At 49.7% G+C, this 25424-nt stretch overlaps 10 protein-coding genes across 10 annotated transcripts; 2 read left to right on the top strand and 8 right to left on the bottom strand.

Moving 5' to 3' along the window:
* Positions 1–456: 456 nt before the first annotated feature.
* Positions 457–2824, bottom strand: BDV37DRAFT_50396 (uncharacterized protein). The gene is made up of 3 exons (XM_032090784.1): positions 2757–2824; positions 1074–2610; positions 457–1019 (listed from the first exon to the last, which is right to left on the bottom strand). Exons 2-3 carry the CDS (start codon positions 2396–2398, stop codon positions 722–724), a joined length of 1623 nt encoding a protein of 540 aa, XP_031935012.1. The 5' UTR covers positions 2399–2610; positions 2757–2824; the 3' UTR covers positions 457–721.
* A 3762-nt stretch (positions 2825–6586) lies between these two features.
* On the bottom strand, positions 6587–9612 carry BDV37DRAFT_265154 (putative DNA helicase). The gene is made up of 3 exons (XM_032083745.1): positions 7465–9612; positions 7353–7413; positions 6587–7261 (listed from the first exon to the last, which is right to left on the bottom strand). The coding sequence occupies exons 1-3, from the start codon at positions 9479–9481 to the stop codon at positions 7177–7179; spliced, it is 2163 nt and encodes a 720-aa protein (XP_031935010.1). The 5' UTR covers positions 9482–9612; the 3' UTR covers positions 6587–7176.
* On the bottom strand, positions 6667–7202 carry BDV37DRAFT_50371 (uncharacterized protein). The gene has a single exon (XM_032090783.1). It carries the CDS (start codon positions 7055–7057, stop codon positions 6713–6715), a length of 345 nt encoding a protein of 114 aa, XP_031935011.1. The 5' UTR covers positions 7058–7202; the 3' UTR covers positions 6667–6712.
* Positions 9613–9977: 365 nt separating the features above from the next.
* Positions 9978–12241, bottom strand: BDV37DRAFT_50318 (uncharacterized protein). The gene has a single exon (XM_032090781.1). The coding sequence runs from the start codon at positions 11964–11966 to the stop codon at positions 10341–10343; it is 1626 nt and encodes a 541-aa protein (XP_031935009.1). The 5' UTR covers positions 11967–12241; the 3' UTR covers positions 9978–10340.
* Positions 12219–14161, bottom strand: BDV37DRAFT_50360 (endonuclease III domain-containing protein). Its single transcript, XM_032090782.1, has one exon. The coding sequence runs from the start codon at positions 13622–13624 to the stop codon at positions 12377–12379; it is 1248 nt and encodes a 415-aa protein (XP_031935008.1). The 5' UTR covers positions 13625–14161; the 3' UTR covers positions 12219–12376.
* Positions 13812–14861, top strand: pex4 (putative ubiquitin conjugating enzyme (UbcJ)). The gene is made up of 2 exons (XM_032090780.1): positions 13812–14155; positions 14245–14861. Exons 1-2 carry the CDS (start codon positions 13999–14001, stop codon positions 14589–14591), a joined length of 504 nt encoding a protein of 167 aa, XP_031935007.1. The 5' UTR covers positions 13812–13998; the 3' UTR covers positions 14592–14861.
* Positions 14862–15005: 144 nt separating this feature from the next.
* On the bottom strand, positions 15006–16432 carry BDV37DRAFT_50277 (putative GPI anchored cell wall protein (Dan4)). The gene is made up of 2 exons (XM_032090779.1): positions 15930–16432; positions 15006–15761 (listed from the first exon to the last, which is right to left on the bottom strand). Exons 1-2 carry the CDS (start codon positions 16227–16229, stop codon positions 15132–15134), a joined length of 930 nt encoding a protein of 309 aa, XP_031935006.1. The 5' UTR covers positions 16230–16432; the 3' UTR covers positions 15006–15131.
* A 4146-nt stretch (positions 16433–20578) lies between these two features.
* Positions 20579–21377, bottom strand: BDV37DRAFT_291735 (YbhB/YbcL family Raf kinase inhibitor-like protein; the record flags this gene model as incomplete). Its single annotated transcript, XM_032089016.1, has 2 exons — positions 20579–20655; positions 20795–21377. The coding sequence occupies 2 exons, from the start codon at positions 21375–21377 to the stop codon at positions 20579–20581; spliced, it is 660 nt and encodes a 219-aa protein (XP_031935005.1).
* A 1180-nt stretch (positions 21378–22557) lies between these two features.
* BDV37DRAFT_276737 (elongation of very long chain fatty acids protein) lies at positions 22558–23771 on the top strand (the record flags this gene model as incomplete). The annotated part of the gene is made up of 2 exons (XM_032085621.1): positions 22558–23328; positions 23391–23771. 2 exons carry the CDS (start codon positions 22558–22560, stop codon positions 23769–23771), a joined length of 1152 nt encoding a protein of 383 aa, XP_031935004.1.
* Positions 23772–24176: 405 nt separating this feature from the next.
* Positions 24177–24971, bottom strand: BDV37DRAFT_276736 (uncharacterized protein; the record flags this gene model as incomplete). The annotated part of the gene is made up of 2 exons (XM_032085620.1): positions 24177–24487; positions 24551–24971. 2 exons carry the CDS (start codon positions 24969–24971, stop codon positions 24177–24179), a joined length of 732 nt encoding a protein of 243 aa, XP_031935003.1.
* Positions 24972–25424: the final 453 nt, after the last annotated feature.

The raw sequence follows: 25424 nt of genomic DNA, 5'->3' as shown, positions 1-25424 counted from the left end.
GGGGGGGGGGGTGCTTGGTTGGTTGATGTTGGGTTTGGGTGATTATGTGCTAATTTATGATTCCTGCAGGGATCGGCCGTGGCAGGCGTTTCCGATTACGATTGTCATCGGGGCTTATATTGGGTATAGTGTTGGGTATGGGTTGGGGCGGACTGTGTTGTTTGGGAAGAGGTTGAAGATTGAGGAGGAGGGTGATGTGGCGGAGGGGAAGAAGATAGACTGATTTTTTTTTATTATTAATATTATAGATCGGGGTGAGATTGATGGCATACTATGGATGGTTTACCGGACTAAGGGATTCATTCGGGTTGGTTGGAGGGTGTGGTTTGTATTTTAGATTTATTATTTGGTATTTATTGAACAGCATTAATATTGTACGATAGTATTTATTCCTTTGAATCTCTTGGACAGAGTTGATTTATTTTGTGATTGCATGATAACTAGTGGAATATATATATTCGAATCTATAAGCAACCCGTGCTATCTAATATCCAGGATGATAACATTGCTGAGAACAATCTAGCAGAATGACCAATCATTACATAGTCGTGAGCTGGGAACGTAATAAAACAGAAGAGTAGTGGAGGGAATGGCCAATAGCCAAATGCAAGGATTAAATCGTGAGGAAGACCGCCTCCCTCCTGGTAAGAAACCCTGTCATTATGCAGTGCTGATAATAAATCACCCAAGGTTAAGCGCCGGTCACAAGCCAGCGACTCAATCAGATCATGTTCCCAATTTCCAGTCGCCGGTTTGGCGGCCATTGAGACCGAAATGTGTCCTCCGTCGGCGTGTCAGATCGATCGTAGTCCGAATCACTCTCGTAGGGGGGACCGAGTTTCTGTTCGGTACGGACAGGGGTCGTCTGTGAATACCCCATCGTGTTGGAGTCCGGCCGCATGAACTCCTGCGAGTCAGCGTTCCGGATTGGGTACATCGTTTTGAGACCCATGGAATTTTGGGCCAGCTGTTGCAGCTGCTGAATATCCGAGCGGAGTCCGGAGACCTCGTGTTCGAGGCTGCGGCGGGCGTTTTGTTCACGCCGCAGGAGCATGACCAAAGCGCTGTACTGCTCTACCGAGATGCCGGCGTTATGATCACTGAGTGAGCTTAAGGAGGGACTTTGTAAGGTTTTGGAACGATGCAGCTGCTGTGTGCTGGGGCGGATGGTGGCCGTGCTCAGCGGCCGATCTCCCGCCGATCCTCCGCTCGACGTCGCCTCACTGCCGGACGGTGGGGGCTGCGTCGTAGACTTTTTGCGCTTGTGCTCGGTCGAGGAATTCTGTGATTGCTTCCGGCTGGACGTCGCCGTGGGCGAAGGTTCACTGCGTTCGGTCTGCATGCGGGCGATGGCAAATTCCAGGTCAATCAGCTTCACCTCCAAGGTGGTCAATCGCTGCTCCAATGAGATACTGTCGTCGTGCTGCATGGCGCTGACCAACGTGCCGACATTTGGGGGGATGCTCTCTTCGTCCACCGGGTCATCCGAAGGGCTCGCGCCATCCACAGACGGCTCCACGGCCGTCTGTGGGGCACTGACTGCCGTGCCCCGTGTCGGGGGTCGGATGGACATCAAATCGGTGTCGGAAGCGGCGCCACAAGCAGTTGACGTGACGTACGACTCGATGCTACGTCGTCGCCATTGAATCGGAGACATCCGGTGGTGCTTGGCCAAGCCTCGCAGAGCGGTTGCGCTCCGCGAGCGTCGTTTGCTGCGCAGGAGCTCGCGCCGTCGCTCATCATGATCGCCGAGGCAGGGACTTTTACTTCGACTCTCCGTGGGGTCCGAATGAATCAACGCATCGAGGGCATCACGCGACTCATCGTCGTCCGAGAAGACTAAGCTGGGCAATGTGGCTCGGCGGGTTCGAGGTGGCCTCATTTCGAGCTTCAACAATGTATCTTCAAACGCTTTCGGATCCTTGGGCTCTTCCCGGATCGGGCTGCTGTATTTCGATTTCAATGAATTCGAGAGCGCGGCGTAATTGGTGGTGTCCTTATCGGGCCGCGATTCCTGGGGATTGTTGAGCCGAAAGTCCGGCAAAGCCTCCTCGCAGCCGTCTGCCGAGCCCCGTGCTTTGCGGGTGAAGATTTTCCTCATGACGGTCTTTAGAGTGCTTCCGGTCCGGCGATGGGCGTTGGGCCCCCGAGTCATGCTCGACATGTCCGGGGCGAAACCGAGGGCGGCGGCAGCTTTTTGGTTTCCACGAAAGCTTCCTACCACGATGGACGGGTCGGAGCCGCGGTATGAGCGAGAGTTGATCATCAACTGCTTAGAAGTGATGGGTGGCAGGGCTGTGTCGTAACAGATGTCGGAGTCGGAGTCGGTTGATTGATCTCGAGGGGCTAGACAACTTCGTAGGGAGTCGCTTCCAATACTGAGGCTTGGGCGGGACATGCTGAAGGGATCTCAATGGCGCTGTATCCGAGTCAAGCGGTCGAATTGTGCAAGGTGATGGCAGGTTCATAAAATGAGCGGATGCAGTGGTGTACCACTAGATAGGCAACAGGTGATCGAACAGAGGTAGCGACAGTCCAAATAGAAAAGAAAGGCTTCAAATGCAAGGTCGATGAATGGGTATCTCAAAATTTCGACGGTATCAGGTCAGGCTATCGAAGCGGGGAGTCAGCGTTATTGAGTGCCAGCAACTACGAAGCGCTAACCTTGACCGGAGATAAAATCATCATCTATAGGTTGCCGGACCTGACCATAGGTCAGTCGTAATCCACCGGTCTACGCGACTGTAACGACTTACCAACAAAGAGAGACCAGAAAGGGAGCGACTAGGTTGGCAGTACGGTGATATGGCGTCCACATCGAACCACCCGGCATTCCTCCACAGAGGAACCAAAAATGAGAGACGTGAACAGGGCGCAGCGTCGAGACTAAATCCACGAACGAGGGACCAGGACAGCCTTCGGGGGCAGACGAAATAAACTTCACCACGCGGAAGATTACCGCCACAATGGGGACGAGACTGGGGAATCACTGAAGCTTATCAAACAGGGGACGGCATGGGGGGAATGATAGTGGGCTCTGATGCATTGCGTTTGGCCAAGAACAGGGAGGGAAGAGGGGGGAAGAAAGAGAGGAAAAGAGAGAATCAACGGGAGCGAAGGGAAGGAAAATTAAAAGTAATGTAATAAGAATCAAAAATAGTAATAGTATGATGGCAGGTTGTATAGTTAGTTAGTTGCCTTGGGAGGTTCACGACGGTGCGGCTAGAACGCAGACTAATGGATTCCTGCAGAAGGAATGGACGGGAATGAAGGAGAGGGGGAAGTAATAATAATAATAATAATAATAATAATAATAAACAAGTCAACACAAGAGAGAGAGAAAATAAAAAAAAATAAAAAAATAAAAAAAGAGAAAAGAACCGGATTGGGTCTAGGAGAATCAAAGTCGAGGAAAGATTGACCAGGAAGAAGGCACAGAGAAAAGAAAGAAGGAAGCGCATTGAACGCAATTGCTCCGAGACGGCAGTGGAGAGTCCACTTGGCGTGTCTTCGACAAAGAGCCCGTGCACGGACGCGCTCTTGTTTCAGGAGTTCCAGAATTTTCAGGGGTAACTCTTTTTTTTTATCTTATTAATTTCTATCCAATTTCAAATTATGAATGCAGACGGACTTAATGCCGGCCGGAGTTCCGTCGATGTTATGCAAGATCTCTCGAGTCATCTTGTACGCTGTATACCCGTATGTAGACAAATGATTGCATATCTTTATAGTTTGATAGTCGGTAGGGATGGTTGATCCAATGTCCCACGGTTCCTCTTCATTCTTGACTGATCTCATCGCCCATGGATCGGCTTCTCCGGCGTGACAGATCACCTTTTGATCTCGCTGCCTACTGCATCGAAACTTCCATAAATTGATTTCTGTTCATTCTTCGCCTTCAATTGACTTTTTCCCCTGCCGTGTTGATCATGCGCGGTTCAAAACTGCTCGATGGCATACATCAACTCCTGATTATACATTCCACATGGCGCCACATGGGCAAAACACGAGCCTGAGGCAGGGGACCATGTGAAGAGCATCACCAAAAACGCTAAACATCCAGACAAGAACGAATTCCTAGTCAGATGATACCCATAAGATTTTCTTGATACGACATACACATACACACACACACACACACACACACACACACACACACACACACACACACACACACACACACACACAACCATCCTCGGAGGAATCCGACTCTCTTCTCCCATTTTCGATTCTCCATACTCCCAAAACCCAGTCCTCCCCTCCAATCCTCCCAACGAAGGATCTCTCGAATACAGTTTGGCCCCATTCCAAGACCTCGCAGTCCTAAACTTAGGTCCGATTACCGAGCATCGACCATGGAACGCTTGTCAGGAACCCTCCTCCAGCGCCTGTTATTCGCCATGGCCCGACAAGGCTCAAGCAAGTCAACCAACTTTTGCTACCGTCTCCACCCATTCAAAGCCTCCCAGCACGGACATGATTCCACGGTACACCATGAAATAGTGCGGTTAGTCTAGCTATATACGGCCAATGCATCGATTCCTCTTCCGCACCCCAGCACGATATCATACTCTTCCACCCAGATAAGATGACCAATTCTTGGGGACAGGGAGAGCATTGCTTCACCGCTATTCCAACCTATTTTCGAGGTTTTTTCTTTCCTCCCCGAGACGTCGCCGACGAACACGGCGCATACTCCCCGACGCAGGGAACAAAAGGAACGATAGCCGTGACGAACTTCTGGGTCTGTAATCTATCTGCTCCGGGTTAATCTATACGGATCACTTCTCGGCCAGCGCATCCGAACTCTCCCCACTACGATCTCATATCGACCGCCTCCGACAGAAGGAGGGGACAATGGCCACAATGCCCTCCACCATTAACGGCTGGGACGGGAAGCCTAAAACAGGCTCTTTCCCTCGGAGTGAGTCTGAAACGCGACACGGACCAATTGGAGAGGGATCACAGTCACGCCATGTAGACCGGTGAACGAGGTGGAGAGAGGGCCGAGTGCAGCCTGCATATGATGTCACTTGCACGGCTCTGTTCTCAATGATACGACTCACATCGCATACAACCCAAAAAGTAAGTCGTCCAGATTACAGTTCACTTGGTTGCGGAAATAGCGCACCCAGAGATCAAGAATCGGCGCCTTGTGCCACCTTACTTAATCTCTCATGTGTCCTTTTTTCTGTCCCACGTTCCCAAACAATAGCGTTTCACCAGCGACCAGCCTCCGCCAGCAGAGACGCCGGAACAACACGAAAAGTAAGAAAATAAGAAAATCCTTCGCAGACGTCAGAATACACTAACCCGGGCTTGTTATGCAACGATGCGCTGGACATGCATGGGAAGAGTGGAACCCGCCCAAAGCTGAGACGCACCAAGTGGCTCCCTTACAGGCTTACTCCACCATCCACGATTCCTCCGGGACGTCGCTCGTCGAGAATAGGATCAGGTAGACCTGCATAATCCTAGGAACATCGATGGGATCTCATTGGACGCCTTGTCCGATCTGAGAAATGTAGAGCATGCTGTATCACCCTGTCGTCGCCAGGATATATATAAATATGAATATCATATACTCCGCTAACACTCACGTTGGCACGCGGCGGAATATATTATACCATGTACAACACACTCCTCGACACTCCATCCAACATCCACACTCAGCTCCGAAAAGAATGATCATACCCCAAAACGAGCCACATCCCCGAACCCAAACTCCCCAGACACACCACCAGGAACCCACCTGAAACGCCCACCACTCTTTCCTTCTATTTATATACAATCCGCTCTCTTCACACCCCCAAAGTCCAACCTCAAGACCATAGACCCCCCCCCACCCCAAAAAAAAGTCCCAAAAATTACACCACCCGCAACCCCACAAAAACACTCAAAAGTAATCTAGCACGACGATAAACCACCCGACAAATCAAAACCGATAACGGCCGTGCGCGCGCTGATAACCGGAGCGCCGGACTGTATCAGAATCCCGACGCTTAGCGGCAAATGTCAGCGCTGATCGCGAACGGGCCCTAGACTAGTGTGGTCGAGTTTAGTAGGGAGCGACGTCTCCGGCGACAAGCTAAGAGGAGGGGCGGCGGGACGGATTTGCACGGTATTTGGAATTGGGATCGGGTGCTGGGTTTTTACCCCTGATGATCTATTCGGCAGATGCTCGGGTCGTGAAGAATGTTATCGTGCTAGAGACAAAGACAGAGATGATATAGTAGTATGTTGTGGTGATGGTTTCTAGTGGGATTCTGGTGCGCATACCTCTGGAAAGCATTTGGCTAGCAGGGGTAAGAGCCAAGCCGACTAGGGATTTAGGCTCCATGCAAGATCGCAGTCAGTGTTGACGTGGCAGGTCTAGTAGATGTGTGCCCCCTCACTAGCATGGGGGTTTGGTACGTGGGCTTTTTGGGATGCGGGGAGTTTTGGTTATTGTGTTGGGTTGGTTTGGTTTTTGCTCGGGTTTGAAGTTCTGGGGGGTTCTATTGACCAAATTCGATTGGTTGTCAAACAGATTATATATATATATATATAGAAGAATTCATGGTCTCCGTGGTATAGAGGCATCTATGGATTGTTATATGCTTCTCCGGCTCTACCCATGACATATCGTGCATCTATATTCTATTTTCTCCGATCACGTTCCTGGGAAGAATCTCTCAGAATTGGTATGGACACGTGACATCCTTCAACTCGTTCAATATGGCCTGCTCGTGCTTCTGTATTGACTTGTGAATATGGGTGGATAATGTTTCCGACGCATTCCCACAGAACAAGGGCTTTCAGAGGATGCTGGCGGATTTGAAATCGTTCCTTTGGCGTAACCACATAAGGGAAAGTCCAGTGGGCTTAGTCCCTTCCATGAATTGCTGCAGAAACTCACACGGACGTGTCTTACGGGGTTTACCTTCCCATTATCATCAACAAAGGAGTTGATGTAACGTAGGGTGGGGCGCCATAATGGCAGCGATAATGGTAGCGACGCTGCTCGCAATTTCCGCACCTCCAAGGTCGTGGCGTAGACCCGATTGAGTGTGAACATCCTCCAGGGATTTGCATCGTGTCGAACTCTGTTGGGTAACCCTGCTAGTCGCCCTCTCCACAGTTGAGGGATATAGTGTGTTGGAGTATAGACGAAACTGAGGTTTGGAGCAGATTGTCTCAGAGTAGTTCCCCAGCATCTGGGTAGCGCAAGTCGGCGTTCTCTTCCAAGAATGCCATCCACCGCTTGAGGAACCCGCTTCCTCTATGAGAGAAGGCTAGGTTAGCAAGATCCACCCAAATAAAACTACTTGTTGAGGGCCAAGGGGATGTTGTAGTCAGGACAAGGGACTCACTTGCTGATGGTCTCTGAATCACCGCAGACGCAGAGATGCCGTTTGGGGCGTGTCATAGCAACTAGTAGAGTAAATCAGCATACATGCCCTGCAGCAATGGAGACATACATGCCGTTCAGGCGTCGCTTCTCTCCCAAGAAACCAACTTCATTCTCGCTGTTACTTCGCACCAGGCTGACGACAACGGCCTCTTTCTCGCGACCTTGGAATCCATCCACACTGCCCAACTCGATACCCGGATACTTTTCCCGCAGCATCTGCGACAAGATAGCCAGCTGGCCGTTATAAGGGGTGATGACAGCGATGTCCTCCGGTTTCAACCCGGACTGTACCAGGTTGTCTACGTGCCTCGCAACAACCATGGCCTCCATTTCATTGCTCTTACTCTCACCAAGAAGGGCCTCCTTCTGCCCGACCTCCTTATCTTCAGTCTTCTCAGGAAAGTCGCCTCCCTGGGTGTCCCAGAACACTAACGGCTCTTTTGTATCGTCGGTCTCATCGACCTCGTACGGTAGGTCTTTTAGAAGACGAGCTTTGACCGCCTCGCCAGCCATCAGTTTAGACTCGTATAGCTCATCTGACGGAAACCGCATGATTGATTCGTGCATTCGATACTGTGTCGTTAGCATTCTCTTGATACCTTCACCATGGATCGAAAGCAGTCGATCGAACATGGTAGTTTCAAGAGACATTTTACCAAGACTTCCCTGGTCACTATCGTTGGCAGTGTCCGCCTTCCCGGTCTTTGCATCTTTGGACTTCTGAACAGTGGACTTAACAGTTGGAGGCAGTTGTAGATGATCACCAGCCAGAACAACCTTAGATGCAGACAGCAGCGAAATCCAGCATTGCGCCTCCAAAGCTTGACTGGCCTCGTCAATGATCACAACGTCAAATTTCTGATTCTTCAGCTGATGGCCACCTGCTCCGTGTAGAGTCGCAAGAACCACGTTGCTCTCTCTAACCAGATTATCCACGCATTTAGACTCCCGCTCCCTGAATTCCCGACGTAACTCTTTCAAATCCTGGTAGATAGCCCGCTTCTCCCTCCCAAACCTAGTCTTCCGAATACTAGCTTGCTTCTCATCAATCTCCTTCCTCACATCCCTCACAATAGAAGCAGCCTCCGACGTATGCGTCAGAACCTCCAAAGAATGCTCCAACACAGAGGGCAACAAACGCGCCGGATGGCCAATACGCACAACGGGCACTTTCTTCGGCGCGAGTCTCTCGACAATATTATCCACCGAGATATTCGACGGTCCACAAACAAGCACCCGTAATTTCCGCTGCACCATTTGCAGGATAAGCTCAATCAAGGTATGCGTCTTCCCCGTACCCGGCGGACCATGAATGAGCGCAATATCGCGCGATGCCAGCGCAAACCGAATAGCCTCCTTCTGTGAGTCGTTCAACGTCGGGTCGTTAAATTCAACCGCGCCCACAGCCTCATAATCCGGCAGCAGCGGCGTCGTATGTCCAAACGCAACCCGCATAAAATGTGTGTGATCGGACTCGGTCATCTTCCCCATCTTTTCCATCGTCTGGTTCATCCGTCGATACGTCACATCGTTCGCGAGCTTTATCAGCCAGAGCTTCTTCCCCCATAGCTCCTCGATCGCCTCGTCATCTTCCTTGGATCGTCCTCCGCCGCCCCGTTGACCAAACGCAACCGAGATGCTCCGCTCCCCAACCCGAGTAACAACGCCCTCCGGTCCCTTGGGTGGCCCTGCACCCGCCGACTTCCCATCCTTGCTGGCTTTGTCCTTACCCACCTTTTTTGAAGAGCTCCCGATCTCATTCACCCGGACCACATCGCCCACGCGAATCCCATGCGCCCCGAACTGAGGTTCCCCGTCCTTCCCATCGCTGTCTGTATTCTTCGCGGAAACGGCCGAATCGGCGCCGAACTCGCCCACGACGCGGCCGCCGAGGCCGGTCCGGCATTGCGAGAGGACGATCCCCGTTAGCGCATAGCCTGTTGCTTGGAGGGTTCGTCTAGTCGAGGGTGAGACGGATGCGGCGGTGCTCGCGAGCGTGGAGGACGAGACTTCGGCTTCGTGCTCTTGGAGGAGGAGCTGTTGCTGGGTTTGGGCGAAGAGGGGTATGGGGATTGGTGCTGGAGCCATGAGGTATAGGTTTGGTTGGTATTTATATAAACATTGGTTTCCGGTCGATGAAGGTCATGGATTATTTGTTTCCGGAATGAGAATGTTCTGCTGTGTGGGGCTTTGGATATTGTTGTGTAGAGCTTGAGGACGTTGGTTTGTTGTGCTCGGAATTAAGAGCGAGCTGGTGGGGTTTTATGTCCGCGGGGGTTTTAATGATTTCATAAATTGATCTGCTTAGTCATGTGTTTACAATGTGATCAATGATTCTTGCCAAGTCGATTCAATTGGCGATGGGTATTTGAGGATATTTCTTCCTTTCTGTAAGATTGATCAGATTAATATAAACATGGCGATACTATACATGGGCTCAGTATTTCTTTTCACAACGCCCCAGAACCATGATAAATACTGGATCTAATGGCTTCTATGGGAAGGATGTATACCAATGTGGAACGAAAACAAAACTCATTAACTAACTTTGAAAAATACAACTGTGGACGAAAAAGGAGATAACAAATAGACCGAGGGCTAGAAAAGAAATGAGATATTCACAAGCACATCCTCCATACTTTCTTAGGGCAGACAGCTGCGTCTCCGGAGATTGGAGTACATCGTTGAGCCTTCTCGAGGTGCCTTGCTGGCGAACAAACGTGCATCAACGGTTGTCGTGAAATTGGAGGGCCTGTACAAAAATGTGTGTTCTGTGCAAGGGAGTTTGCGTCTCAGGCGCCGAGCGCGCAAGAAGAATATTATGGAATGTTATATTAGCTTCATCATCAGGCATTGGATGATGAGAACTAAAGAATAGGTGAATGATATGGGATGCTCCAGTGGTACATAATATCAGCCTGAGGCCGACTTGCTCCAAACTAGCGGTTTATGTGTTCAGATGTTTTTGGCCAATAAACGGCATGTGGCTGGGTTTGGATCTTCCATGACACGCAAAACCCAGCACAACCCGTTCCGCGTCTCTTTCATATGAACGCTCATCCGCCAAATACACACGAAAGTCTCGGAGGACACGTAGGTCCGCAAATGCTCTGAGGAGTTTGCGTAGGTATTTGTTCCTACCTGGGGTTGCCCCATTGCCATAGTTCTTCGTGCCAAGGTCGATGATTGTGAGCGACAGGCGAGGGATATCAAAGTGTTCACGGATGAAGCGGCGCAACACTGACCAAGACAACAATGCTGCATCCTCCACCCTGTGAGCAGTCCTGGCAGGGCTTCGAAAGGTCAAAGGAAACTTGAACGTCAGGTGCCTGATCTGCATGGAGGACGATGTAGGCATATAGTGCAGAAGTCTCATTATGAGCTCAGGGTCTTCATCCGTGAAGGCAAAGTTGTTCTTCGAGAAAAAGACACGACGGGCATCCTCATAGAATCCTCGGCTGACTAGGAAATAGGGCGTTGGCGAGGAGAAACAAGAACAGGTGGTGGAGAACGCTGTTTGGCGAGCGTAGCAGAAGCACATAGCTCGCAAAGGTGAGCAAGTACCGCAACACGTGAGGGGATAAATGGTCGGTCGTTGGCGTCTGCGGTCTTGCAACGTCACGAGGCCTTTTGGACACTCAGAAGCCATGATATACGGATCAGGGCGGTTGATTAGAAGTTGTTCGAGTATAAGAAGTTGTACCTCTTTTGGAAGGCGCAGAAATCCAAACGGAGCTCTATCGCCAAGGTTGTTGGTCAGCCTCCAGCAGGATCGCTTGATCACGGCTCGAATGTCGTTCTCCTGGTACTGATTGAAATGAATAGCACATTGCGCCAAAGAAGGAAAATGATCCATCGCGCACATCAATTTGTGTGCAACCTCCAAATCTTTGACCCTGCACTTCAGGCTGAAGTACGTGAGAGAAGGCATCCTCGCGGCAGCCAAGTCACAAAAAGCAAGCCACATTTTCAGGATTGTGCGATGGATCCCCCCATACAGCTTGAGAAAGCGCCTGTCACTAGGACCCAGGTCAATATGTAGATATTTCAAGTGCTCCATACCCCAAAGTGTCGCTTCACAGAATTTGCAAAAGTCTGCCCTCTTGTAGAGAGTAGCGCTGAATCTGTTGAGGCCAAAAAACATAGAACCAATTTCATCGCGCACAGCACGAGAGGTCTGGAACAATGCAGTGGGCAGCCGGGGGTGAGTACAGCCTTTGTCAACAAAGGCAGTCCATGATCCCTTAGTCTCACGCATGGAGCTGCGATTACACAACGGTTGAAGCGTGGGGTTCCAGCGTACACACTCGCTAGTTATGTCAATCAGACAAGGGCGTAGTAGTCCAGCATACTGCAGAATCTTGATCTTGACAGTTTCTGGCAGACTAAGAAACGATGCACCCGGCTGGAGTGAGAGGCCCATGGCGACCTCCATGTCAGAAGGGGCAAACAAAGAACCTGCATCGGTTGACGGGGATTCCGTCCCGCTGAGGCTCTCCATAGAAGAAGGGGGAGGGTTCAATTCATTGTATAATTGCCAAAAGGCCTGTTCATCGGGGTCCAAGGTATCCATTCCGGGCCTGTTCTGATTGTTTTGACAGCACAACAGTCAGCAGGTTGCCCGGGAATTACGAGGCCGAGCATTTGACAGTGAATAGGGATGGAGGGGCCTTACACGTAGTGAATGAGAATATCGGTAGAGAATCGCCTCGTAAAGAGCGCGTCGTAAGGATCGCTTAACGGTTCATGAAGTTGATCATAAATTGCAACAAGACATTCAATAGATAGGTAGGCGGGCTGGCTGGAGCATCAGAAGGGAAAAGAAGGTAGGAATAGTAGCAAGGTTGACTACTGGGAGAATGAGGAGGAGTAGACGAGATTAGACGAGAAGTATTTGTGCATGTAATAAAAGTCAATTGATGTCGGTGGTTCCCAGCTGGGAAATCAAGTTAAAGCCAGAACCTCGTGCCTGGGGCACTCTACTCACTCCCCCTCAATTTTTACTTCCACTCCGCCTTCGACACTCTCCTCCTTAGCACTGACCTTCCTGCTAGATACAAGGCCTCTGATCTCGCTTTTGCATAGTTTCATCCCCGCGAGGTCACAATCCCCGCATTTCCTGCCTACTGGTAAGCAGACCGTCTGTCCAAGCCCGACAAGCAGCTTGTTGATTTCATGCCATTTATCCTTTGGCAGCCATGATTCCAGCGCCTTGCGGGTCTCCTCAGGTGTTTTCGTCTTGTTCCAGCCCCAGAGGTTCGTGATACGATGGACGTGGACGTCAACCCCAATACCCTCATGCTTTCCCCAAGCAGCGCTCATACAGAGATATGCCATCTTCGGGCCTACTCCGGGGAGCTTCATCAGCTCTTCGGCAGTGGATGGAATATCTCCTTGGTACTGATCACGAAGAATGACAGCTGCGGCCTTGATATACTTGGTCTTGTTGTTATGGAAGCCCACTTTACCGATCAATTCGTTCAGCTGCTCGGGGGAAACAGCCAAAATATTCTCAAGATTCAAAGTACTGTCTCTGAGAGGCCTTTCCAACTTGAACGTGTCCTCGTCTGGCTCTTCTTTGATTACACCAGTATCTATCAGAGGAGCTTTGCCATCCCCAAGTTCAGTGTGCAATCGCTGCATCGCCACGGCCGTGACGGTGTCCTTCGTTTGGGAAGACAGCATCAGCGCAACGAGAGTCTGAAACCGTCGGTCTCGGGGAGATGATGCTCGCCAGTACAGCTCGGCACATCCCATGGTATCCACCGGCGCAGTCGGGTTAGCCTCGCGCATCTTTTTGACAGTGGCGTATATCGTGTCCCAATTAGAGGGTGGCTCTACTTTGAATGAACCATCCTCTTCTTTGATTCTTCGTGCAGGGGTGCGGCGTGTTTTCTGTGCTACAGGCTCAGTCTTGGCAGCTTTTTCAATCGTCTTCTCAGGAACCCTTGTTGAAGCTCGAGAATTGATTTTCCGCGGTGGCGCAGGGTCTACTTTGCGTTTCCGCCGTTTCGCCGGGGGCTCCATTATATCTTCAATATCGACAGTGTCGAGAGACGAGAGAGATGATGTTTCATCATCACTTGCAGGTACCTTAGGTTCAACATCGCCATTAGAGCTCCCGTTATATGCAAACCTGCGTAGATTGGAACTGCGCGTTTGCCGGCGCGCAGGGGGCGAGAGCGCCTGCAAGACTTTCTCAGTCTGCTTAGATGCTCGAGACGTTCGCATAGTTCAATACAAAGGTTCCTTATGTATGTGTAGCTTGCATATGTTATGACATTCACATGAATCAAGGATCGACGGAATTTTTAGGGGTTGGACAGGCTGGGTCGCCAAGCGCATTCATGCGGAGCGGACGATCGCAGAATTGCATGGGGAAGAAAGACCCACGGACCGGGTGTTAAGCCTCGGCGCAACTCTCGCGGTGAGTAACCACTAAGTTTGCCGTGAGGTTTAATCCCTTGCTTTTTAATCCTCGAAGTATCTGCCGACAACAGCAACGCCAAAGCATATTCAATTAAATCTCACATTCTGATTACTCCCATAATAAACAAGCATCGCAGCGCGACAAATCTGCGATCCACATTCCACATATCGCCCTCATGGCGTCATCCAGCACCACCAAACGCCTCCTCCGCGAACTGAAAGACTACACCAATAATCCAAACGAAGCGCTCCTGCACCTCGGCCCCGTCGACAGCGATGACCTCCTCCACTGGGAGGCAGTTCTCAAGGGTGTCAAGGGAACACCATACGAAGGTACGAATCACCCTCCTCAACCGGCCCCCCCCCCTTCCCCCCGCTTCACCGCTCCCAGAATCGCGACTAATAACAATATAATAATCCAGGTGGCCTGTGGTCCCTCTCGATAACAATACCCCCCAACTACCCCAACGCACCGCCCACAATCCGCTTCAACACCCGCATCTCCCACCCCAACATCTCCTTCACCACCGGCGAAATCTGCCTGACCCTCCTCACGACGGAGCACTGGACTCCCGCGTACACGCTCTCGTCGACCCTGACGGAGATCCAGCAGCTCCTGACGAACCCAGAGCCCGATAGCCCGCTGAACGTGGATGTGGCGGTCTTATTGAGAGACGGGGATATCCCGGCGTGGGAGAGTATTGTACGGTATTGGACGGAAGAGGAGAGGTGGCACGGTCACGAGCCTACTTATCTGTCACAGGCGTAGATTTCTTGCATGGTATTTGCATCCAGCGAATAAGAAAGGGGAAATGCGGGTAATAGATGGGGCGGGGCAGCCAACTCAGTCAAAGTTCTTTATCTCTGTCTGTTTAGTTATGTCGACATTACGATCAAGCTTATATATATATACACACTACGTACTGCCAGAACAACCATGTCATTTACAAGTTTCAAAAAACACCACTCCAGCATATTTACCAATACCTCGATTGCTCAATATCTGCAGTACAGAACAAAGATCTAAATATGCACACGCTCGACAGAACCACATATAAAGGAGAGACATGTCCACGCTCATAACACCAAACCCTGATCCCCAGCTTCAAAAGGAGAGACACATTTCGGAAGGAAGACGCCAAGTATGCAAGGATCGTAAGCGGGCGTCAGAACGGCGTAAAATACCAACGTAACAGAGTCGAATATTTTCAGAAGAAAGAGAAAAAGCAAACGCCATTCATGCAGAGGACAAGAAAAAAAAAAAAAAGAACAAACAACGTCACATTTTCAGAAATACCATATGTCCCGATTACAGGGCCATGGCCACGACGGCGGCGCCACCGACCATGACGAAGAGCTCGCGGGTGAGACCGGTGGTCGGGGCTGCGTTGTCGGTTTGCAGGCCCGGGGCGGCGCCGGTGGGCGTGGCGATCTCGGTTTCGGTGGGGTGCACGACGGTGATGGAGGTGATGGTGCTTTGCTCGCCGTTGGGCAGCGTGGTAGTGCTCTTGAAGGTGGAGGTGTAGGGGGTTGTGTGCTTGGTTGTTTGTTCGGTGGTTGTGGGCTCCGGGGCGGAGGTGGTGGTTTGCATGGTGGTTGGGCCCTTGCTGGTGGTGGAGTCTGAGGTGGTGGTCTGCTCCGAAGTGGTCTTCTCCGAGGTGGTCTTTTCGCTGGTAGTCTTGTCGGTGGTGGTAGGCTTGGGTTGATTGGTGGTGGTGGGCTTCTCGGTGGTCTTCTCGGAGGTGGTCTTGTCCGAGGTAGTGGGCTTCTCGGAGGTAGTGGGTTTCTCACTGGTCGTAGGCTTTTCGGTAGTCTTCTCCGAGGTCGTGGGGGAAGCTGTGGGCTTCTCGGTCGTGGTAGGCTCCGTGGTGGTTGGTTCGACGGTGGTCTTCTGAGTCGGCGTGGCCGTGGTAGGCTCCGCTGAGATGGTTGGTTCCGCCTGAGAAGTCGACGAGTCAGACGATGAAGCAGAAGAAGCAGAAGAAACCTCTGTAGAGGAAGAAGAAGAAGAAGAAGAAGGAGAGGGAGCTTCAGTGGTGTGGTGGGAGGGAGCTTCCGTGGTGGAAGAAGGAGCTTCAGTGTTGGAGGAAGGAGAGGATGGTATTACAGTGGCTGAGGGCTCGACTGCGGCCGAGCTGTTCTGCCTCTTAAGGTTCAGACGGGCGGCCAGCGAACTATCCTCGGCACTGAGAACGTCCACAGCGTCTTCGTCGCGGCGGAAGACGCCATGACGGAACTTCTCGAACAGGTGAAGAGCCTTGTGGATGTCGAGGTTCTCGAGATCGCTGTAGAAATCGGACTTGTCGGACACCGCGGTGGCCTCGGATACCACCTGCTCCGGAGTGCCGGTCGCAATCGCAGAGGATGCGATTAAAGAGAAGACGGTCAGCTTCAGAAGACGATTCATGGCGACTGTTGAGGTCGGATGAAGTAGTATAGAACAGATGAGTCGGGTGGTTCTTGAGACAAGCTGATTGGTAGCTTGGCGGGTTGGCAGCAAAAGACGACAAGTTTATTCTTATCAATTGGGAAACGGTCGGGAACCCCTTGTCGAGTCGTTGAAGCCACAAGAAAAGCAAATATGACCAAAGAGGTGAATTAAGAACAATGGGAGCGAGAGAGAAAAAGGATGTGGAGGAAAAAGGGAAAAAGAGGAAAGGGTTGCACTTAATAGCGAACAAGGGCTTTTTGTTGTGTTTCTGGGTTTCAGGCCTGATAATGGAACCTCAGTCAGCCTTCCCAGTTAGTCGGATCGTTAGTTCGTCGGCATCGGATCCGCCAGAAACCTGGAAAGTAAAAAAAGAAAACACAAGAAAAAATTTTTTTTGTTCTTGTCAATTCAAGGAACAGGTAATGTAACGAATTACATTGACAGACACGGTGGATCTCCCTCGTGGAAAACCACTCAGATTAGACCTTGGAAGAGTCAACACACTGGAAATAGCAGTCCATTGCCGACTAGAAGGAGACTACGAAGGAACTAGTATAGTAGTTAAATCGTCGAAGTGGTACCCATGGTCGGAATGCACTAAATTCAGCAGCAAGTGGCAATGCACCGATGCGGCTTGGCTTCTCTTAAGTATTTGTTTGGACTGTACGAAAGTATGTAAGGTATGTTATGTACACTTATCGGGCAGATAAATCTCCTCCATGTCTCCCCGGGCGACGTCAGCACTAAGCCCAGTTATGCATGAAGACGCATACCAGTGATGTTGAGAAAGCGATAGGTGGTGCGCGGTAAGGCAACGCTCTGCAAGTTCATATAAATAGCTATCAGATGCGAGGTCAACGTCAATCATGATTCGTCCTTGCATGTCTCAGAGTTCAAGACCAGTCGGGTAAAAAACCAAAATCAAAAAAAGAATCCGGTACGGAGAGAGACAAAAGAGGCCGAGATCCTACCGAACAACTGATACGAGAGAAGAAAAAAAAAACTAATCCGTCGATGATGACACCACTGTGAGATCAGAAGACGAGAGTTTCCCCACTTAGGTTCAGGTGAACCGGTACTGAATGAGACTTCCATCGCTACCAAAAACTCCTCCACAACGAAAGTACCCAGTAGTACTCCATACTCTAGCCTCAACGGAGTACTCAATAGTACCCCGACAACCATCGCTAATCGTCCCGTATTGGGTTGGCGTATTATTCTTGAGATAGAAGAACGTGTCGATCACTGGAGATCGCTTCCTTCCATCTCGTAAGCCACTATTGACAACACCATTGGATCATCATTCGCACCGGTTCCTTCTTTCACCTGAACAACTTGAACAACGGCCCCCCTGGTTCCTAGTCACGACCTCGGTTGACGCAAACTCAGTGAAGGTTACATTCTTTCATAGTCAATTGGGTCCTCAACAGGTACAATGGGGACACAACCACCGGACCAGAATCTCAATTGGGGAACTGAATCAAAACCCATTCCCAGGTTAACCACTCCGCATTCGGACAAGTGCCGTTCTGATTTTAGCTCCGACCGAACCGGGTGCCGGATCTGCCCTCAAGGTCAAGTTTGGAGTTAAACCTGTTCATCCGGAACTAGCCTGTGGCTGTGCTGTCCTTCCCATTTGTCGCCTGGTTGCCTTAGGCCGGCTTAGCTGCCAATCGGTTGAGTCACGTGCTGCGTGCTGACTTGACAGGAAGTTATTGGTGCTTGTAGGTACGCTTGAATCCAGCCACAGCTGATTATATACCTTAGAATAGGTGTCGGATTAAAACCAAATACGCAAATGAATGCAAAACAATATAGCTGACTATGTCAGTTAACGTTAGCTATATTGGGTACATGATATCTCAGACATTATTAGCTGTCTTGAAACGGAAGCGTGAGGCTGCGCCGCTGCGGTTCCCTGCGTCTTCGGTTACAAGGTTCGAATATAGAAAACAGAACCAATCGAACTCTCGTGAAGGCTGTTTGGGTCGTCTCCACCGTCGGGTTTTTTGGGCTTATACGAGGTTGACAGAACTCATTGTTCAATTTACATCGATCCCGACCTATCATAATCACGGGTTGCCGATGGTCCCTGAGTTTTCCTGGCGGTGAGGATCGAGCCCAGCCTTCTCACAAAGGGAATTGATCATCTCCATCCCGCTCTTGGGTACTCGTGGACGGAGATAAGACTGAGTCGTCGGTTGAGAGTCTCACCTTCCCGCTGTTTCAAAAAAGTCTGAGGATGAGCCTCTGCGACGACGTTCTGCAGCTCATCAATGCTTCGTATCTCTTGAGTATCTCTGTTGCTTCGGCTAGTGGTATCAGTAATATGAATGATCCGAGCGCGCGCCGGCTGAACACAGGGCTCCTCAAGCCCCAGAACCTTTGGGGAGGATTTTGATATTACTAGTCAAGATAACACACTGATTACTCTGTACCGTGACGAGTAATGACTCCCCCTCCACCCCGAGTATTGTGGGAATGAAATACGACCGTCAGAAGAACACAGATCCAGTGCCTCGTGCATACATTATCTTAGTTCTTACGAACTATCTACCTGAGTGCAGCTGAATGAGACTATCTTCTTAGATGTTTTTAATCCAGTTTAATATATTGGAACTCGAAAACATGACCATGGAATTTTCGGTCTAAAGAGTGACCACAAATATGGAAGACTCGGTGCGTGAGCAAATACGCCAATCCTCTAAGCTTTCTGACTGTAAGTTTCCATCTTCTTTCACCGAGATGCCTATTTTCTGTTGTCCAGCGCTTAAGTTGGCTCAGGAATTCGACTAGCGCACCAAGCGAGAGCATGTCTTCGGGGACGCAGCAGCGAACAAGCGTACATCATAATTCCTGCCAACAATGAAATGAGGCATGCTTGAAGCATACCTCATGAGGAATCCTATCTAATTCACTAATAGTTGTATCACCAACCTTAAAGAGGGTGGACCTGCCAGGGCAGAAGTCGTGTGGCGGAATATCTAATGGAGTCTGGGCCACAGCGAAGTTTTATGATCAGTATAAGAACAAGAATCTCATCGGGACAAGAGCAAGTGGACAGACCCTGGAATCCTGCGGTAGAGGCTGTCTTTGTTTTCACATCGTGGTATGTTTCAAATTGATTCGTTACTATTGGTATTGAATGAATGTATCCGAGTCCTTCGACTAGTCTTGATACAAAACCAAGCCACCAGCACGCCTCTCAGCCAGACGAGCCGAATTTTGATCTGATACTCTCTAACAAGCCATTCACACCCTTGTGCCCGAAGCACTCGGCATCGCCAGTTTTGCCATGGAATTTGAGGACAGTCCCTATGCAAGATTATTAATTACTCATGCACACAGTTCATGATAAGACGCAGCGCAACTGTACTCACTCAGATCAATGCTGCCTTTAAACGATGAACAGTTACAGTGTAGTGTATAATCCACCGGTACCACCTCTCTTAGTATAGATACCGCGCACGCCCCGCCCTCTTCCTCGCACTTGCTCAGGGCTTTCCCACTGCACGTCAAATATATCAGCATCTCAGATTCAGATCCACTAGGCCAGGACGACGCCACGTACTTATCCTGGGCGATCAGCTCTTTCTTGTCGGTATCTACACCAAAACACTGGTCCAGGTCCAGATCGCTGGTCTTCCAGAACCACCCATTTTCTCGATGATAGAGTCTTACCTCGACCCTATGGCCATCCAAAGGGTCTTGTATGTCCCAGTGGGGAGTAGACTCCAGCGATGATAGCAGCTGTGGAACTGCTTCTACTCCTGCAATGCAAATGAAAGCAAAAAAGACAGAGGGTGTAAGAGGCCTTCATTTGGGTGATAAAAAGATTCTGTAGTTTTGTTGTTTTCCGGTTCAGTGGAAGCTAACAAATAGAGATACTGGACATATTTATACATTTTCTACCTTCATCGACTTTCGCTCGAATGTTGGAGTAGTGAGGCGAGGCGATGAAATCCCATGTCATCAAAGAACTATTGCTGTGCCCTGTTGCCCTGTCCTTTGTTACCTCGCAAGTAAAGTTAGTCGGGCATACTAACTACCCTTAAATGAAGTGATGTCACATCCGAAGGAATACCATTTCTCTAACAGGTACATAGTTAAAATGATACCGACTAATATCTTCACCCTGAGGGGGTCTATCATTGTATACCTTTCTGATCACTCTCCGCCAACCATTTTGCGGGATAGATAACATGGCCTCCTTCTGGCATATATTTCAGCTACAGGTTTATCTTATCAAAACAGAGTCTTCCTGTGGGTCTAATGAGATTCTAATATCAGGAAGAAATCCCTTGTATGATACGTGACGACGACGTTCAACTTAAGTATACACACGTTGTATTTACAAGGTCTGACGACTTCGCAATTGTTTTAAAATTGTCAACAGGAATCACTAATTGGCGCTACTTAATACATACATTGACTTCCCATTGAGTAGTGCATACTGCACGAGCACATCATAAAGCGTTACGCCAACATCTGCTATTCATACATTCCCTGTCAAGTTCTCTCGACAACTCCATACCACTCACCCCATCCGATAATTTTGCCTTCCATCTGACGGGCAATCTCATCGAAAGTCGCCATAGGGCTGAGTTTGCTTTGGTCGATGGTATGATTAAGCGCGATGAGCTCGAAGAAATATCGATGAGGGCCCTGGCCTCGAGCTGGTTGCGGCGCCAGGTAGACCCCTCCTCCGCTGTTTGCTCCATATTTGAACCCACCGCGGAGACGATAAGGATCATTCCTGGAGTCCCCTTCAACGAAGTCGGAACGATGCAGACCGATGAACACCGGTGGGATTCCATAGTAGAGTCCGTGGATAACTGGTGCGGTCAGAGGTTCGTCGGGGTCTTCGCACACCAGAACGTATTCCTGAGTATCTGCCGTGGTGATGGGCCATCTCAACTCTGGGAAATATCCGCTACCGTCGTAGGTGTGTGCGATATCCATGCGCGAGCCTGAAGCGCCGATTTCTGGGCATTCAATGAAGAATGTCGGGTAGGGATAAGCGGCGAATGCTGGGCCTCTTGTGAAGAGTTTGTCTTCGTGCCCTTTGGCTCCGGTCAGAAGCAGGGAAAGAAGACAGCCGATGCTGTATTGAATGTAGTGCATCTGAATCAGTTAGATCCCCGTCTATCTGTCATAGGAAGCATCTGGCTTACCTTAACAGATGAAGAGTATGGTGCTACTTCATCTGAAATTTAGAGATGATCGGGGAGAGTTGGAAGATAATGCTGCGAGTGGTTCGTGAGAGACTCTGGGAGTGAATACAGTACAACCAAGGCGATTAACCTGCGGAAAGAGTTCTCCAAGGAAGGTGCTAACTTGCCATAGCCATTTTGACTACGAGCCTCAAGGTTGAGGTCGCAGCTTCCTCTTTTGCGGTGCTATTGTTTCAACCCGGGTAAGGAGCGTAATTATCTCGATCAGTTTACAAGGAATGACCTTGCCCCTTTCATTTTCCATATTGCTCTTTTGAATTTCCCACTGCGTCCAGAAAACCTAGAAGTGCTGTGATAGCAGTATTAGCCAGACGCTTGGAGCAACAACATTGCTGTCGCGCAAATTATTTTGTGGGGATGTATCCCAGCGGATACTACGATGGGGGAGATATGGATGAATACCTTTCTTGTGACCTGTCTGAGATTGTGAAGAGAGGCTCGTTCTCTTGCATGCAAAATCCGCTAGTTGCTCCGTGGTACTTCAAGTATGGACAACTTTCGGAGGTATCACACACGGACGCCCAAACATGCTCCTCTCTTGCCAGGTACAGTGATCCACCTTAGACGCCAGATCAACCTCAGTGTTATTGATTCGAAGTCAAATCAATACTTTTAGACTTTTTTAACGCAGGAGGTTTCCTGATAACCCACCCCGAACTCGGCCGGATTTGGTACAGGTAGGTCAAAGCCAGCCCACAACTCGAACTGATCACATATGCTTGGTATTCCTCTTTGGAAAAGATCCCTGCTGTCTACGCGTTCCATACAGGGTTGCATTTTTAAGCTACGACCAAATATTATCATACAATCTCAGGTAGGAAAGATCGGCACTTTGTTGTCTCGAGTTCCACTGCGTACACTTTACCGACATACCCTTCGGTCATTGACAAGTGCTATGTCGAATGACTTATATTGAGCATCTGCGGATTGGCGATTGTCATGGGACCAAGTTCGTGCTATACTAGTGAACTTTCCCATTCCCAAGCTCTCAAGGTGCCCAACTGCAGTTGTATTCTTTTGTCCTCTAGGGCTCACGGCAATTTTCATTTCTTACCCACCTTCTCTTCGACATGGGGGATTCAATGTTTCCCATGTACTTTGGACTACCGGATCCTCACATTTTCAGACTTCCCTCCGATTCTCATCCCCTACCTAGCAGTCCCACATCGCGATCCCAGCTGTCTTGGGATAGGCCAATCAACATAAGCCCGGCTCTGTTCTATCGCACCCTCGATGTTAGACTACCTCTGCTTATCGCCACCCTCTACGCATTAATTGTCTGTACCTTCAATCATATCAACCGAAAGCGACAAAATCGTCCATGGCCCCTAAGCCGTAGTCCTCTATTTTCTCAGTTTGTGCTCGTCCATAACGTGGGTCTGGTGCTCTTCTCTGCATGGATGGCCCTGGGCACTTATCAAACCATCAAATCGACCCTAATGAATCAACGACATAGCCAACCTCTCGCATCTGCTATACACGTACTTTGCAAATTCGACAGGAAGGAAGAATTGAGTTATTTCATCCAGCGAAGGATATCAGAAGAACCACGTTCTCAGCTGGATGTAAATGACCACAGTTTTAACATTCCCCATCATGAAATATTGCAGTTTGATTCCTTATGGGATCGCGGTATTGACTACTACATGTGGATGTTCTACATGTCCAAATTCTACGAGGTTGTCGATACAATACTTCTTCTTCTGAAGGGAAAGAAGAGCTCTTTCCTGCAAACTTATCACCATGCAGGTGTCATGTTATGCACATGGGCAGGTGTGAGATACGCGTCTCCACCGGGTCTTGTCGGCCTTCTCTTGAACTCGGTGATCCACACAATCATGGTAAGCGACAAGCAACCCCAGGCTATACTCTCAAGAATTCGCTAACATCTGCTCAAAACCAGTACTTCTACTACACCCTTGCCACCCTCAAGATTGCAGTACCGGGCTTTCTCAAACGTATCCTTACTGGGATGCAAATCGCCCAGTTCATCCTCGGATCGATTTTCGCATGGTCCTACATCTTTATTTCGTACGATGCGTCTATCTGGCCCCCATTAGCTTCGATAGATAACAAACGCGAAGAAAACCATGGGAATGAGAGTCGGACGAACATATCCCTTCCCCAAGATAATTCCCACCTGGTTCCATGCTTGGACAACAGCGGGCAAGTGTTTGCATTGCTCTTGACCACACTCTATCTTATACCGTTGACATTTCTCTTTCTTCGGTTTTTCGTCAGATCATACCTGTCCGGGCCGAAGCGAAAGTTGGCGAAGCAGTAGCCACGATAGGCTGAGGGCGAGTTGCGAAGGGTCAAAACTTTTTGTGTAGTACGAACTCCGTGATTCAGTTCGTAAACAGGATTGGTTTGAGCTATTCATAGGGTGTTGGTAGTACTACGTGTTCCAGATGGACTATAGATACGAAAGGATAGAATAACTAAGTGGGAGGCTGGATACAATAGAAAGCTCGATCCCTTTTTGTACTATGTGAAAGACATATGTCAATCAGCCGAAAGTATTTTGGTATTTAGCTACATATACAAGTTGGATTAATTTCTTCATCCCCCAGATTATCCATGGATGATACCCCCTAAAATAGCCCCTGGTCTTCTAAGATGTCTAAGGGACCTATTAAGCGACGTTGTATGTAACACATTCGTACAAAAAGACGCTAATCAACCGTAATCATAGTCGAATCTTGTTAAGCACTGCCACCTGTTCTTCATACACAGCATAGATACGCTGGCACTTATTCGCCTTAGTGTATGTGAACAAAGACTGCAGCACACAAATACCGATTGAAGCAGCAACAGGTAGTCTGTTCCGATTCGCAAAAGTGAGATAAAAGATCGATCCGACCTCAAGGACTGTTACCGAGACATTCACCCAGAACGCATAATAATACAGGTTCCGCATCTTAACATCGCCATGCGCAAAGCACCGTCTGAGTATAAGCGTCAGATGCGAGGTGAACCCGGGCATCCCCGAGAACAGAACTACCAGTGTGTGTTAACCGCACGGCCCGTGATACAAAAGTAAATTGGCAGTTGTTGACTTACCCCAGAAGATGCCGATTTCGGACATCGTCCCCAGATACCGCAATTCTCGTGCCCTGTCTACTGGTGCGTTCACAATGAGGAAAACGAGGCCCTGCACTGCAAGCAGCACGCCCATGTGGTGCACCACGTAGATGAGCCGTAGACTCGTGTCGTAGATCAGGTCCAGGAGACTGACTGCAACCACGATGTAGCCGGCGAAGGTGGATGTCTCCCACAGAGTCACGGGCCAGGCGTCGTAGTATCGATCAGTCCATTCCTTGCCGCCTATCGTGACCTGTACGATGGAGGACGATACGCAGGCCAGCAGTATACCTTTCAGTACTACGTTCACATGGTGGAAGCAGAATCTTTGCTGTTCCCGAGTGGTGAGCGTCCCATACATCGGACCGTATAAAGAGTGAAGTACGCGGGAATCAAGCATGACGCGGTTCAGGGCCGCGCCGAACAGCAGAATCCCCGAGAGAGAGATGCCATCGAAGGTGTTTATTCGGGTTCCGGCCAGGCATTCTTTATGCAAGGTTGGATGCTGCGAAATGAAAGCCTTGCAGGCCGAGTTGTATAGTCTTTCCATCGGTTATGTATGGCGTCCTGGTAAGATAAGAAGGCGGGGGACAATGGCCTGGTAAATGAGCAGAAGAAGAGCAGGTGCAGGTGAAGGGAGTGAGGTCCAAGCATGCCACACAGCTGGAAAAGCCCAATTTAAGTCTTAGCTAGCATCTTCCTAGCGATGTGAGGTATCCATAATCCCGTAAATGGCTAATTCAATTCCCAACAAACACCCTCAACGACCAGGCAACGCGGCCAGGGCCGTCAATATTTACAAACAGTGTGCAAATGTCTCCTGCATGCAGGGTTCCTCGATGCCAAAGGTCAT

Source organism: Aspergillus pseudonomiae, assembly GCF_009193645.1.
Source record: "Aspergillus pseudonomiae strain CBS 119388 unplaced genomic scaffold BDV37scaffold_146, whole genome shotgun sequence".
In the NCBI taxonomy this organism is placed as follows: domain Eukaryota; kingdom Fungi; phylum Ascomycota; class Eurotiomycetes; order Eurotiales; family Aspergillaceae; genus Aspergillus; species Aspergillus pseudonomiae.
This window is presented reverse-complemented; position numbering and strand designations above follow the sequence as displayed.